The following is a 15,095-nucleotide window of genomic DNA, read 5'->3' as shown; positions in this document are numbered from 1 at the left end:
TCCAAGCTCTGGATTAGATTAGATATCTTCAATATTTGAAAGTGTGCCTTCAAAGTAAACCCAATTGCAGATTAGTTTTCCATTTAGAGAAGAAAACCTTTTTTTTCTAAACCAGGAACATAGATGATTAAGACTGCTGGATGAATTCAGGATTAAACAGGCAGAGTTTTATCTTTAAAGCCACATACTGTATGATGACCTGCCCTCCTCTAAAATAAGCATCTGCTTTGGACAAGACCCATTTTTGCTCCTTTGACCAGCTCCAGCAAAACCCTCGAGCTTGTCATCATTTCCTGTCAGTTCAGTTTTACCCAAAGCAGACATAAAGATACTGCAGGAGCACTAAAGTTCAGTCGATGTATGTCAACACTAGAGTTTCAGTCCAAGCTCTTAGATACTAAATAGTCCTTCAGCAATTTCCTTTTTTTCTGCTGAAGGGGGAGAATGCATCCAAACATGGGCTTTCTCTGTGTCCAGCCCTGGTGTGGCATATACCACCAGGACCAGAAGCCCTATTTTCCTTCTGAATTCACAATTACCACCTTATAACAAGAGATCTTCTTGTGGCACCACATTTGTTAACACACCTACCTCACTGAACTGACAGGTCTTGAAGGATGCAGCGGCTGAGGCAAATGAGCAAAAAATACTTTTAAAAACCAAAGCAGATGACGCAGGTTGGGAGATAAAGTGCTGTGGCTGATGAAAGTGGGATTTCAGGGATTTGTAGCCGAGTGGGGGTCTTTCTACAGTTAGGGTGGGGGTCTGTCAGTTGATGATGTTTGAGATGGAGGGCAGGGGCAATAAAAGCAAACGGTCAAAAACTACTCAAAAGACCCTCCACTGGCCAGGGCTGAGGAGAAGTGATTCTATCTCTGCTGCCAAAAAGAGACGCCCAAGCATAGAAGACATTGTCAGGTTTGATTAACCTGCGGTTGGCCCCTGTCTGCTGGGAGTGTCCGCTGATCTATTTGCAGGTGTGGTCAATCTACATGCAACTTCTATACCGACACAGCTGTGGAACTAAACTGGGGTTTGCAGTATCTACTCTTTTTTTCAATTCTGAAAAAAGATTCATGAAATAAATTTTTTTATCAATATAATTTGCCAACTAAATTTTTAAAGTACTTTCTTAACTGTATACATTTTTATCTTGTGTTTCTTTGAACTTTTTCAAAGTAGAACTGGTTAAGCCTATAGATAAAAAAAAACAACCAGTAAAATTCTCTATTGTTCTTGTTGGAAACAAAGTTTTTTTGTGTGCTTATTATAGCATAAAACATGTAAAAGTCTGTAAAAGTGTTCCAATTAATTAGTAGTTTTGCAGATAACAATGCAATATTACTCTTCTCTGTTAAAATGCTTTCTCGGCTGTTACAAATTGTACAGTTCAATGCTCAGTTTTTTTTAATTCTTTGCAAAATAGTACTGATGAACATGTAGATAAAGAGTTCTTCCAATTTAGTACCTTATTTTTCTTATAAAAGTTTTTTTCTTATTGTTGCATAAAAAATGTCTTTGTTGAATTGTAAAGATTTTCTTTGAGTGTTCGAATTGATTTGTAGTTTTTGCAGATGACACATACATTAAATGCAGTATATACTTTTGTTTTACAGTCATAATTTTTTTCAATTTGATGATTAAAAAAATGTAACATACTAGGAAACTCCTGTGTACAAAAACTTTTTGCAAGTTGCTGAGCTCTTACAATCAGATTATCCATCGTGTCATCGTTAGAAGCTCAAACTTTTTTTTCCTGTTGTTAGCCTGTACATCCATATGTGCATGCAGGATAAAAGTTTCCAAAAACATTTTTTTTGTATAAAATAACCTGTGCAAATCTAAGGTTAAGCCTTCAAATAGATGCATATCAGTGTTGTGATGCTAAACTACAGCTCTCTTGATTTGACTACAAAGTCTGCCAGCTCTCTATGGAAAGGGTCATCTCAGCCTGTAAAGATGGCCGCTCTGCTGTTGGTCTGGGTTGCATTAAATAGCTTTAATGAATGAGGGGCAGACGATGACTGCTGGCACAAGATACTCACAACGGGCCACAGAAAGGCTGGACCTTGCCAAAGCCTCCAGACCCAGGGCTAATCCCCTAATGGATGCTATATTTGGATCAGGAGCATCTATGGTTACGTAACATCTCACCCCCTCATGGGTGCTGCAGAGCAAAACATTGAGACATTAAAGCCACGGGTGTTTTTGGTAGAAAACGGTTCAGACAGGAAGGTTTTGGGGGAGGTCCAACTTGAAGCAACATGAGTGAGACTCTACTGTCACTTTAGCGTCACTTTTCACACTCGCTGTTCCATTTTAATGCTGTACTCCACAATAAAGTCACAGAGTCAGATTTCAGCTACTTGGACTTCATGCATAATTCAGTGGCAGGACAGAGGAAGAAGAGTCCCTGCTCACACTTCATGAGGAACATTGTATGGGTCAGAGGGCATCCAGAGGTCAAAGGACTTCCTGTGGAAGTTCAGCTACAGTTCAGACTGAAGCAATAATCATCGATTATACATAAAATAAACCATTTACCAATGCATCCAAAGTATTTTCTATCAGTCTCTACAATCCATTAGACCACCAATGACTGCAACCACTCACTGTTTGCCTGTAATTTATGATTTCTTTGAAAACGTTTCTCTTTAAAACAGTTTTTGCAGGAAAAAGCAGTCTGAGCTCCACAAACACCTTTCAGTGGACTCCAAAAATACAGATACGGGTTTCCACCGATCATTGGAAACAATTTGATTTGTCAGGATTATTTGTTAAAAGTAGGGCAGATTGTGTGATCAACACTTAAATTCTTTTCTGGCATCAAAGCTTTCAAACTCAATAAATGAAAAAAAGCTTGAGTAATATTAAAAGGGATCCCTGATTTTCAAACACTGTTATAGAAAGCTGAGAAAATAGAGAAAAAATTAAAGCCGCAAGCGGCGTTGTATGGCCCGCAGACGCAACCCGCCTCCACGCCCAACTCTACGCACCACCGCTGACCTCACCGCCCTCACAGCCCGCAAATTAAAAGCTAGTCAAGGCTGGATTTGCTAATTATGCTAACAATGCTAACTATGCTAATGTGGCTAAAAGTGCTAGCATTGCGATCAGCATCATCAACTGACTCAGAAAAACACATTATCTAAAATGCTAATTATGCTAACTATGCTAGCTACGCTAATGTGGCTAAAAGTGCTAGCATAGCGATCAGCATCATCAACTGACTCAGAAAAACACATTACCTAAAATGCTAATTATGCTAACTATGCTAGCTATGCTAATGTGGCTAAAAGTGCTAGCATAGCGATCAGCATCATCAACTGACTCAGAAAAACACATTACCTAAAATGCTAATTATGCTAACTATGCTAGCTATGCTAATGTGGCTAAAAGTGCTAGCATAGCGATCAGCATCATCAACTGACTCAGAAAAACACATTACCTAAAATGCTAATTATGCTAACTATGCTAGCTATGCTAATGTGGCTAAAATTGCTAGCATAGCGATAAGCATCATTTACTGACTCAGAAAAACATATTCCTCCATTGGTGAAAGCTATATGTCATAAGTTGATAAAAAAACGACTTTTTCCAAAATGGCGGCTTTTCTGTTTATTTTATCTCCATAGCAACCATTTTATGTTTTGGTCCACTTCAGAAGACGAACAGATTGACGTCAATTTCGGATAAATCGGTAAAAGTAAACTTTTTGTCGTCCTTAGCAACAGTGGTTTTATGCTAACCACGCCCACATTCCTTATATGTCCATGTCCAGTCTTTTTCAATGTATTCTGTTTCAGGCATGAATGCATGCATTCAATTTTCACTGTATTGTATTGAAATGCATGGGAGTTATAACAGTGCGCCACTTTGCTAGCTTGCCACGCACACGCCGCTCAAAATCTACAACTTCTACTTCCAACATTTTTTCCACAGTAGCTTGCCATTGATGCCCAAAAAGTTTCGAGACAATCGATGAAAATTCCAACGACAAGTTTACGTTTGAATCTGGTGGTAAAGGTGTTTTTTATAGAAAATTCAAGATGGCCGCCTTTTCCCGAGGTCAAAGGTCGACGAAACTCCAAAGGTGATTGTAGACTTACGCTAGGGACATGCGAGTCAAATTTCGTGAAAATCGCTCGAAAAAAAGTTCATTTTTCCATATTGTGTAAAAACGCGAAAAACGCAAAATGGCAGATTTTGGCAAAAAATGGCCGCCAAACCGTAGGTCAAGTCGCCATCACGTAATGATTTCAAAACTTTCTTTGGATATACCCGACAAAGTTATCTGAGTTTCGTTAGCCGATTCTTAAAAATAAAATCCAAAAAAATTTTTTTTAGCCGAGTCAGCACTTTTTTTTGCGACGGTTTTTTGCTTACCACGGCCACATTCCTTTATGGATTTTGTCGTATGTGACATCGTTTTGTTCAGTGTGGGACAGGGTATCGCATATTTCAGTTTCAGGCTATTCCGACAAAATATGTGCGAGCTAGCTAAAATGGCGACGGTTGCGAATTCTTCACGGGCACGCGTTTCAAATTCTACAACTTCTAATTCCAACATTTTGTCCACAGTAGCTTGCCATTGATGCCCGAGAAGTTTCAAAAAGATCGATAAAAATCCCTAGGACGAGTTTTCGTTTGTATCCGTCAATAAAGGTGCTTTTTTATGAAAATTCAAGATGGCCGCCCCTTGCCAAGGTCAAAGGTCAACAAAACTTCTTTGGTAGTTGTAGAATCGTGTTTGTGGTATGTGTATGAAATTTCGTGAAAATCGCTTGAACAAAAGTGTAGTTTTCCCATATTTTCAAAAAACACGAAAATCGCCATTTCTCTGAGTTCGCCACAAAATGGCCGCCAAGCCGTAGGTCGTGTGGCCATCCCATAATGATTTCATAACTTCTTTGGGATATCTCCAACACGCGTGTTTTGGTTTCGTAACTGTATTTCAAAATATTTTTTTTTGGCCCCATAAGCGATTTTCGGCCCATTCATTTTTTTTACGGGATCGCTCGCCGTGATGTCATCGACTTCGGGGGGGTGGCGTTCTCTTTGCCGAAAATTCATTTTCAATTTATCCCAGGTGTGTGCCAATTTTGGTGAGTTTTCGGGTATGTGGCGGGGGTCAAAATTAAGCTCAAAGACGCCGTTAGTGTGCAAGAAGAATAATAATAATAATGAAACGAAGCAGAAACAATATAGAAGTTTTTGCAGTCAGGTGGCCTATGTATTTCAATGCGGCCTGTCTTTTACTATAGGCTGGGCATGTCTTTTTGGCTTTAAACCCGTCTTTTGAGGGCTTTTTGGGGCTTTTTTGTGTTTTTGTCGTCATTTTTGCGACTACAATTTTGACGTTTGTGCGTTGGTGTTGTGCGTGTGTGTGTGTATTTTTGTTGCGTTACACAATTGTCGTGTCGTTGTGTGCTTTTGGCGACTTTTGACCCCATTTTTTGGCGTTTTGACGCGTTTTTTTGACGTTTTGGACTTTTTGAATGTTCGACCCTCGTACCAGTTACAATATGGTCCTTGCAGTCTATGACTGCTGCGGGCCATAATAAAGCCGCAAGCGGCGTTGTATGGCCCGCAGGCGCTACCCGCCTTCCACGCCTTCCACGCCCAACTCTACGCACCACCGCCCTCACCGCCCTCACCGCCCTCACCGCCCTCACTGCCCACTTTTGATGAAGGCTAGTCAAAACTGCATATGCTAATTATGCTAACTATGCTAGCTATGCTAATGTGGCTAAAAGTGCTAGCATAGCGATCAGCATCATCAACTGACTCAGAAAAACACATTACCTAAAATGCTAATTATGCTAACTATGCTAGCTATGCTAATGTGGCTAAAAGTGCTAGCATAGCGATCAGCATCATCAACTGACTCAGAAAAACACATTACTAAAAATGCTAATTATGCTAACTATGCTAGCTATGCTAATGTGGCTAAAAGTGCTAGCATAGCGATCAGCATCATCAACTGACTCAGAAAAACACATTACCTAAAATGCTAATTATGCGAACTATGCTAGTTATGCTAACATAGCTAAAAGTGCTAGCATAGCGATCAGCATCATCAACTGACTCAGAAAAACACATTACTAAAAATGCTAATTATGCTAACTATGCTAGCTATGCTAATGTGGCTAAAAGTGCTAGCATAGCGATCAGCATCATCAACTGACTCAGAAAAACACATTACCTAAAATGCTAATTATGCGAACTATGCTAGCTATGCTAATGTGGCTAAAAGTGCTAGCATAGCGATCAGCATCATCAACTGACTCAGAAAAACACATTACTAAAAATGCTAATTACGCTAACTATGCTAGCTATGCTAATGTGGCTAAAAGTGCTAGCATAGCGATCAGCATCATCAACTGACTCAGAAAAACACATTACTAAAAATGCTAATTACGCTAACTATGCTAGCTATGTTAATGTGGCTAAAAGTGCTAGCATAGCGATCGGCATCATCAACTGACTCAGAAAAACACATTCCTCCATTGGTGAGAGCTATATGTCATAAGTTGATAAAAAAACCCTTCCACTTTCGGCTTCTCCCATCAGGGGTCGCCACAGCGAACAAGTCGCATGGTAAATTTGGCAATGTTTTACGCCGGATGCCCTTCCTGACGCAACCTTCTCAAACCGGGCTTGGAACCGGCACAGAGGTAGAGAAGGGAACAGGGAGCAGCCCGGAGTCGAACCCAGGTTTCACGGACGGAAGGCGCCGCAAACCAGCACGAGCTAAACCGGCTCACAGTTGATAAAAAAAAAAAAAAAAAAAAAAAAAAAAAAAAAAAAAAAAACCCACTTTTTCCAAAATGGCGGCTTTTCTGTTGATTTTATCTCCATAGCAACCATTTTATGTTTTGGTCCCCATGGGAGGACGAACAGATTGACGTCAGTTTCGGACAAATCGGTAAAAGTAAACTTTTTGTTGTCCTTAGCAACAGTGGTTTTATGCTAACCACGCCCACATTCCTTATATGTCCATATCCAGTGTTTTTCAATGTATTCTGATTCAGGCATTAATGCATGCATTCAATTTTCACTGTATTGTATTGAAATGCATGGGAGTTATAACAGTGCGCCACTTTGCTAGCTTGCCACGCACACGCCGTTCAAAATCTACAACTTCTAATTCCAACATTTTTTCCACAGTAGCTTGCCATTGATGCCCAAAAGGTTTCGTGACGATCGATGAAAATTCCAACGACAAGTTTACGTTTGAATCCAGTGGTAAAGGTGTTTTTTATAGAAAATTCAAGATGGCCGCCTTTTCCCGAGGTCAAAGGTCGACGAAACTCCAGAGGTGATTGTAGACTTATGCTAGGGACATGCGCGTCAAATTTCATGAAAATCGCTCGAAAAAAAGTTCATTTTATCCATATTGTGTAAAAACGCGAAAAACGCAAAATGGCAGATTTTGGCACAAAATGGCCGCCAAACCGTATGTCGTGTCGCCATCACATAATGATTTCAAAACTTTCTTTGGATATACCCGACAAAGTTATCTGGGTTTCGTTAGCCGATTCTTAAAAATAAAATCCGAAAAAAACTTTTTTTGCCGAGTCAGCACTTTTTTTTGCGATCGTTTTTTGTTTACCACGGCCACATTCCTTTATCGATTTTGTCGTATGTGACATCGTTTTGTTCAGTGTGGGCTAGGGTATCGCATATTTCAGTTTCAGGCTATTCCGATAAAATATGTGCAAGCTAGCTAAAATGGCGACGGTTGCGAATTCGCCACGCGCACGCGTTTCAAATTCTACAACTTCTAATTCCAACATTTTGTCCACAGTAGCTTGCCATTGATGCCCGAGAAGTTTCAAAAAGATCGATAAAAATCCCTAGGACGAGTTTTCGTTTGTATCTGTTACTAAAGGTGCTTTTTTTTGAAAATCCAAGATGGCCGCCCCTTGCCAAGGTCAAAGGTCAACGAAACTTCTTTGGTAGTTGTAGAATCGTGTTTTTGGCATGTGTATGCAATTTCGTGAAAATCGCTTGAACAAAAGTGTCGTTTTCCCATATTGTGAAAAAACACGAAAATCGCCATTTCTCTGAGTTCGCCACAAAATGGCCGCCAAGCCGTAGGTCGTGTGGCCATCCCATAATGATTTCAAAACTTCTTTGGGATATCTCCAACACGCGTGTTTTGGTTTCGTAACTGTATTTCAAAATATTTTTTTTTGGCCCCATAAGCGATTTTCGGCCCATTCATTTTTTTTACGGGAACGCTCGCTGTGATGTCATCATCGTGGGGGGGGTGACGTTCTCTTTGCCGAAAATTCATTTTCAATTTATCCCAGGTGTGTGCCAATTTTGGTGAGTTTTCGGGTATGTGGCGGGGGTCAAATTTAAGCTCAAAGACGCCGTTAGAGGACAAGAAGAATAATAATAATAATAATGAAACGAAGCAGAAACAATATAGAAGTTTTTGCAGTCAGGTGGCCTATGTATTTCAATGCGGCCTGTCTTTTTCTATAGGCTGGGCATGTCTTTTTGGCTTTAAACCCGTTCTTTGAGGGCTTTTTGGGGCTTTTTTGGCTTTTTGTCGTCATTTTTGCGACTACAATTTTGACGTTTGTGCATTGGTGTTGTGCGTGTGTGTGTGTATTTTTGTTGCGTTACACAATTGTCGTGTCGTTGTGTGCTTTGGGTGACTTTTGACCCCATTTTTTGGCGTTTTGACGCGTTTTTTTGACGTTTTGGACTTTTTGAGTGTTCGACCCTCGTACCAGTTACAATATGGTCCTTGCAGTCTATGACTGCTGCGGGCCATAATAATACTCATAATCCAGATATTTTTCTTACAGTTTGTAATTCCTAAGATTTAAGCAAAATCTAATTCTTCTTCTTCTTCCTTCTGCAACTTCCTTCACTGTTTTTGAGTTGAACGTCTTAAAAACATGAATGATGAAAGTCTTCCTACGCTCAGAGATGCTTTTCAATCTCTGCAGCTGCATGAACTGCACATCCTCTTTCCCCTTCTCGACTTTTGCTTTTCATTCATTTTTTCTGAGCCAGCTGCAACCCAAACGATCAATCAGGGAATTTTCTTTGTGCGCAGATTAGCACTTGATAGTGCTCTCAAAATGCATGAGAATGTGGAGCAATCAATCAACTCCTCAGGGATTGTTGCTCAAGATGTGAAGGGGGACAGGCGAGGAGATGGACAGCGACTGCAGAGGAGGCAGACACACACAAAAAAAAAAAAAAATTGGGAGGTTGTGCTTTTTTGCGGGAGATGAGGATAGAGGAACATACCTGTTTCCCCAGAGCATGCATTAACCAGCAACTAGCAGGACCAATGGAGGACAGACAGAAAGACAGAGGGAAGGAAAGGGAGGCTGTCCTGGCAGGGAGATGGAGGATGCCAAACCGCAAAGAGCCCAGCTTGGCAACTGCTGTCCTCTCATTATCAATCAAACACTACAGAAGGGATAACAGGATTGAAACCAAGAAAGAAACACTTCATACACTCAAAACTGGGAAAATCCACTCGCACTCTTGCGCATCACTGCACTCACAGGGTCACTCGATGCCTCTAATCTGTCCCTGTCATACATACAAAGAGCTGGTTCAAGAGGTCCATGAACTCCCCCTCACATCCTCCCTCCGCCGTCTGCCTCCTGGTCCAGGCCAGCTGTCGCTGCACTAGCTACCTCTGGAGCTGCTCTTCCTCATTTAAATGCCCGTGACATGTATCTGGACTGTACCACACAAGCAGAGGAGGCAGGGGGTGAGACGGCGTGCATGACCAGAGGCCACCGACACTTCCACATTGAATTTCTCAATCAGCATCCCCCAATCTTTTCTGGTTAGTTTTCTGCTCTGTGTTTTGCCATGTGTTCAAGATGTTTTTGTTGTGTTGGGTCATCTCAGGAGTTGGGTCGAGGGTTTCTTTTCCCTCTGCGTAGTTGCAGCAGTCAGACAGAGATGACTGTTTCAAACAAAAGACCTGGCTTGCCTCCATCTCCTTTCACATGAATGAAATTAAAGGGCCAGAACATTGTCCCCATTATGGCTGTTGCAGTAATGTCTGAAACTTGCAATTTAATGCCTTAAGCACACAAATGTGCACACACTTGCAAGGAGAACACAGTTGTAACTGTGTGACCCAGTTACAGAATAACAAAAGCCCATCAAATTGTCCATCTTTTTCCTGCAGTTCGTCTGCTGTTTTGTCTGCGATCAGTGACGGTGAACACAGGATTAAAGGCAGTAAGTTGATTTCCAGGCAATAGAGGTTTTTAATCTTGAGATGTTTTTTTATCTGGGGGGTAGCAAAAGATAAAAAAAAAATGCAATTTTACAAAACAGGTTGCGATTGTCTTAAGGGGTCTTTCACCTGCTTTAATTATGTCCTGCTGCAGTCCTGAATTACAAAGACTTTTTTTTCGCAATTTTGTCTCACTGAACTGAGCAGAAATTTTGACCCTGACACGTTTAATAAAACTCCCCAAAATTAGCACGCAAATAGTACCTGGTAGAAATAGTTTTTTTACGTAGTGAACAACCCCTTCTCCAAAAAATAAGATGACATCACAGCCCCAGACCGTCAAAAAAAAAAAGAATGGGGCCAAAACCTCTTATGGGGCTCAAAAAAATATTTCAAGATCACCAACAAAAACACACATTGGCAATACTCAAAGGAAGTTAAATTATAGGATGGCCAAAGAACCTACGGCTTGCAGGCCATTTTTGTGGCTTCATTTAGTGATTCTCATTTCCCACAATAGGCAAAAAGAAAACATTTGTTTGAGGGATATTCACAAAATTTCACGCATAGCTTAAGTCTACACCCACAGCTGAAATGTTGCTGACCTTTGACCTCAGGAACAGACTACCATCTCCATTTTTTTTAATTAAATCACCTTTATTACCATCTAAAACTTTAAACTTTTCAAACTAAACCTTCACTAACGGTACAGTGCTATTCCATTTCCAAAAGTACATCATGAAAATATCTGGGGTGGGGGTGGGGGGCAGGCACCAGGTTTCCCAGAGAAAACCCACTCAGGCATCAGTTCCACAAAGAAAAGTTCCAGCATGAAAATGAAGCATGACTTCCTTCCTGCAAAGCGTCAAAGCTAGCAGAACCATTGTCCAGCCTCTTGAAATGCAGAATGTCTCTTTAATGTAGTTCACATTCTTGTATTCAAGCAAAAATGTTCCAGTTTTACTGCACAGCACAATCTCATAATGTGCATCAGCTTGTAATAAAGATGGACAAAAATAAGCAATACACGAATATTGCAATAATCTAATCTTTTATTATGCATCTTAGCAACAAACAATGGTGTGTTTGCTTGGATGAGTATAAGTTGATTTACTTTTTTACTGCTTCACAAAATATAAAACATAAATTAAAAAAATCTATCAAGCCAATGAATCACAACATCAAAAACGTAAATTCAGACAAAAACAACAGTTTGTGTGTGTGTATGGTTATGTACAGGTGTGTGTTGTAACGCAGTTTACATAGAAATAAGCAGCTATTGCTCTAATTTCTCCACAGCTTGAAATCAGCACAAGTCAGCAATACTTTAGACTTTGCGCCCTCTGCTGGTCAAATACAACATGACAACGTTTTACAAAGTTATTTTCATAAATTATATAACAGATGAAAAAAAGAACATTCATAATAAAAATACACCCACTAACTTGGTTGTCACTACATCCACTAATATCTAGTTTCTGATTTACAAGCAGAGTGAACAGAAATTTCAAACCGGACACAATTTTAAGATAAATTTAAACTCCAACAACGATTGACAGCTTTGAAAAAGGACAAATGCTTAAACATAATAATAAAACAAAACAAAAGACATTTGGGTTGAACAAAAACATAAAGTACTTTTCCATATGTTCTGTTAAAAAAAAAAACACTTTTTAAACTACAAAAACATCTTTTCATTGATGTTTTACTAGAGCTAGTTGGAGGTAGCTATAATCAAAGAAGATATTAAAAAAAAGCTTGGCATTTTTTATGACAAGACTTTGCAGAATAGTCATCAGATTATTCATGACTCCATTGAAACATATTAGTGTCTTCAACAGGAGAAACTCAATTCATACATTTATTAATGGAAAATAAGTAAATTATTAGATTTACCTTTCTCCGGTCTGACCGGAGCGGTGCTGACCCTCATCACAGCCGCTATACAGTTGGCCACAAACTGGCCCAATGCACCCTGGAGGTTCTGGCTTGATGAAGCCAACATGACAACTTCATCTGCAGAGAGCAGAGAGGAAATCCTCTCCAAATCCTCCCCAAACCAGACCCCGTCCGGCCCCTAGCTGCGCCTTGAAATTCTGTCCATAATTATTATGAACATAACCGGTGATTAAAAGCAGCCTAGCTGGAGTCCAACATGCACCGGGAACAGGTCTGACTTACTGCCAGCTATGCGAACCAAGCTCCTGCTCCGGTCATACAGAGACCGGACTGCTCTCAGTAAGGCTCAGATCCAGTTTAATGAGAGCATCAGAAATACAAAGAAAAACTGGAGTTTTAGTTTCCGCTGAAGGTGGAGAGGTTACTCTCTCCCTGCAGATTTGGATTCATTCTGTATTGTTTGTTGTACAAGTGCAGCATTCAGACTGTTATGTCTGTATGTGACATGTTTGACAAATGTGGACAAACAATGACATAACCAGAGGAGGTGTGAAGAAAATGTGAGCAAAAGCACACTCAAAGGACCCTCACTGGCTTGCAGCAGCAGCATCTTAGTTAAGACAGCAGGCGGTTGCACGTGTCATATTTGATGTTTGATGGTTTTTGACATTTCTGTTTCTGTAAAATTCTGTAGAATCTCAGGCAATGTATGGTTTCAAACTACAGCAATGTCTCTTGTAAGACTTTTAGCAAATATTTGCTGCACAGATCCATCAAGAGCAAACAGCTCTGAGCATTGAACGGGTAGTGAGTAGGTGTTCCTAATTTCGTTCACAGCTAGAGAAAGGATTCATCCACTGCTGCTTTTTGTTGAGCTTCACTCCACAAACCCTGAAATAATGTGACAGAAATGTAAAATCTTCATCCCCCCAAAAACTGCATTAGAGAACAAAGCCTAGTGTTCACAGAGGAAAAAAAAAGATTTGATGCAGGGATCCACATGCGTCTCCTCCACAAGGAATGCAGCTTAAACACTCATTATTAAGGCAATTCATTTGTAGGCCAATTTAATAAGGTAATTTGTAGCACAAGTGATGCAACAAATCACTATTGTGGTTTGGTTTGATGTATTTTTGCTTTGGCAGCACTAGACATGATGCTCCCATCCTTGCAAGAAAAAATAAAACAACAAAGCAGAACAGAACAAAAAGATGAGTCACCTAAATGCCATTTCTGCTTACTCAGATGGTTCCCTGAAAGCTTTAACAACATGGAACGTGAATGTTATCTCAATGTGCTTCTGCAGAGAAAGTCTAACTCAAATGCTGGAGGCCTCAATACTGAGTCTCTGCACCGCCTACAATTACTACAGGAAGAAGAAAAACAAGTCTCTCTGCAAATGCTGCACCTCAGCAATTTTTCCTCCTTGGGTAAAGGGAGAATTCGTGAGGAGATTGTCCCCAAGAGCTGTAAATGTGAGTGATTTCATCCTGAGCGCAGAGCTTGTGTATTGACTGTCAGCTATTACATTTATTGTCCGTGAAGCAAACCCATCTCTGACTTTCCTGGCCGTCATGGTGATCTCCCAGCATGTCACTTGAGTCCCCACTGATAATGTGACCTTTGAGCATGAGATTTATAAATACATGGCATATTTTAATAAAAAAAATAACAGACTCTCACAAAACTATAGATGTTTTTTTCCAAATATGATCCCACTTGTTATTGATTTTGTTTTTAAAAAAGGTATTCTAAAGGAAAATAGCAGAGATTTGGTTTATGTCTTCCTCTTTCAAAGCATCTCTTTTGCATGTTACTACAAACCTGATAGCATTAAACTGGTTTTGCATTTCAGAGCAAATGCAGTTGGGACTAAGGGATGATGCTGACCCTTTGTGGTTTGGATGAAAGGCTGACCAACATGCACATACATCAGAGGGGAGGCTAATCCTCTCATTCAGTGGGGGATCAGGTTTCTGAGGTACCAACATACACATTCTCTCGTAGACACATTAGGCAGAGTGGCAAACCGTCTGATTACAATTATCTTTACGAGATGTTTTTTTTACTCTCAAGAAACAAAGTTTGCCTTTTTGAATAAGTGAGTTTATATATGTAATGAGTGTAAAACAGATGCAGCAGTAACGGTCGCCTCAACTGATCATGGAGCAAATTGGCAGAGAGATTCCTTGTCTAATTTCTGCTCATAAAAATAGACAAGAGATTCATAAGAGGGACTGAAACCGAAAGAAGATTTTTCATTTTTTAAGCATCCCCAGAAAGCCGGCTTTGCTGCAGTTCCCTGATCAACAGGTTTGGATTTCCTAAACTACTACAGGAGAAGAAGTGCTGCACATTCCTCATCTTTCACAAGGTTTCCCTGAATAGTTGTTTGAAACAATGTAAATATTTATATTTTTGATTTCTTGTTTAAATTTAAATATTTAATCATACTTAGGCTTATGAGGACCCCTGCCTTCACATACTGTTCCTCTTTCTCCTCCCGCCACTTACCTGTGCTTGCCGTGTACTGCAGGCTGCCTCTTTTCTTGTATGGGGATAGGGGCTTGTTTTTTACCCCAGTAGTCCCTGCTGTTGTCCCAGAGGGCAAGTTGGAGGACATATTCCCGGTTCCTGTGGTTCAGCTGGGCTTAGATGCGACGAGGAGTGCAGAGTGAGTTGTGGAAGATGGAGAGCTGAAGAGCTACACAGCATGAAAGAAGGAGAACAGAGAGGAGAGAGGACAAACAGGAGAGGGGGGAGATGTAGCACAGATGCTGGGAGCTCGAGGGCGTCTCACTGCGGTCAGCTCTGGCGTGCGCCTGTGTGCACGCGTGCATGCGGTGCGTCTATGAAAACGGGATTTCCAGTCTGAGTGGTCCAGAGCGAGCATCCCTCTGCATTAGAAACAGATCCCACCCCCTCTGAAGAGCCGTGCGCTCGAGCTGCACTGTGGATGGAGGCA

The 15,095-nt window shown here is 40.6% G+C and overlaps 1 protein-coding gene across 9 annotated transcripts in view; it reads right to left on the bottom strand.

The window, feature by feature from the left end:
- Nucleotides 1-15,082, bottom strand: part of ampd2b (adenosine monophosphate deaminase 2b) — a 28,406-nt gene extending 13,324 nt beyond the window's left edge. For 2 of the 9 annotated variants that reach the window (XM_078950715.1, XM_020704592.3), the window contains exons 1-2: nt 9,540-9,663; nt 9,277-9,441 (exon numbers count right to left, since the gene is read on the bottom strand). Coding sequence is in view for 2 of the 9 variants with exons in the window: in XM_011477009.4 (XP_011475311.1) it covers nt 14,645-14,753 (109 nt within the window). In the remaining 7 variants the exon portion in view is untranslated. Of the gene's footprint in view, nt 1-591; nt 706-9,276; nt 9,442-9,539; nt 9,707-14,644 lie in introns of those variants that run through there. The other 7 variants (XM_078950714.1, XM_023956551.2, XM_011477009.4 and 4 more) reach the window with 6 other exon arrangements.
- Between the last annotated feature and the right edge of the window lie 13 nt (nt 15,083-15,095).

This window comes from Oryzias latipes, chromosome 7 (assembly GCF_053564925.1).
Source record: "Oryzias latipes strain Hd-rR chromosome 7, Olatipes_Hd-rR_3.1".
NCBI classification, from domain to species: Eukaryota; Metazoa; Chordata; class Actinopteri; order Beloniformes; family Adrianichthyidae; genus Oryzias; species Oryzias latipes.
Note: the sequence above shows the minus strand (reverse complement) of the source record. Positions and strands in the feature narration are given on the sequence as shown.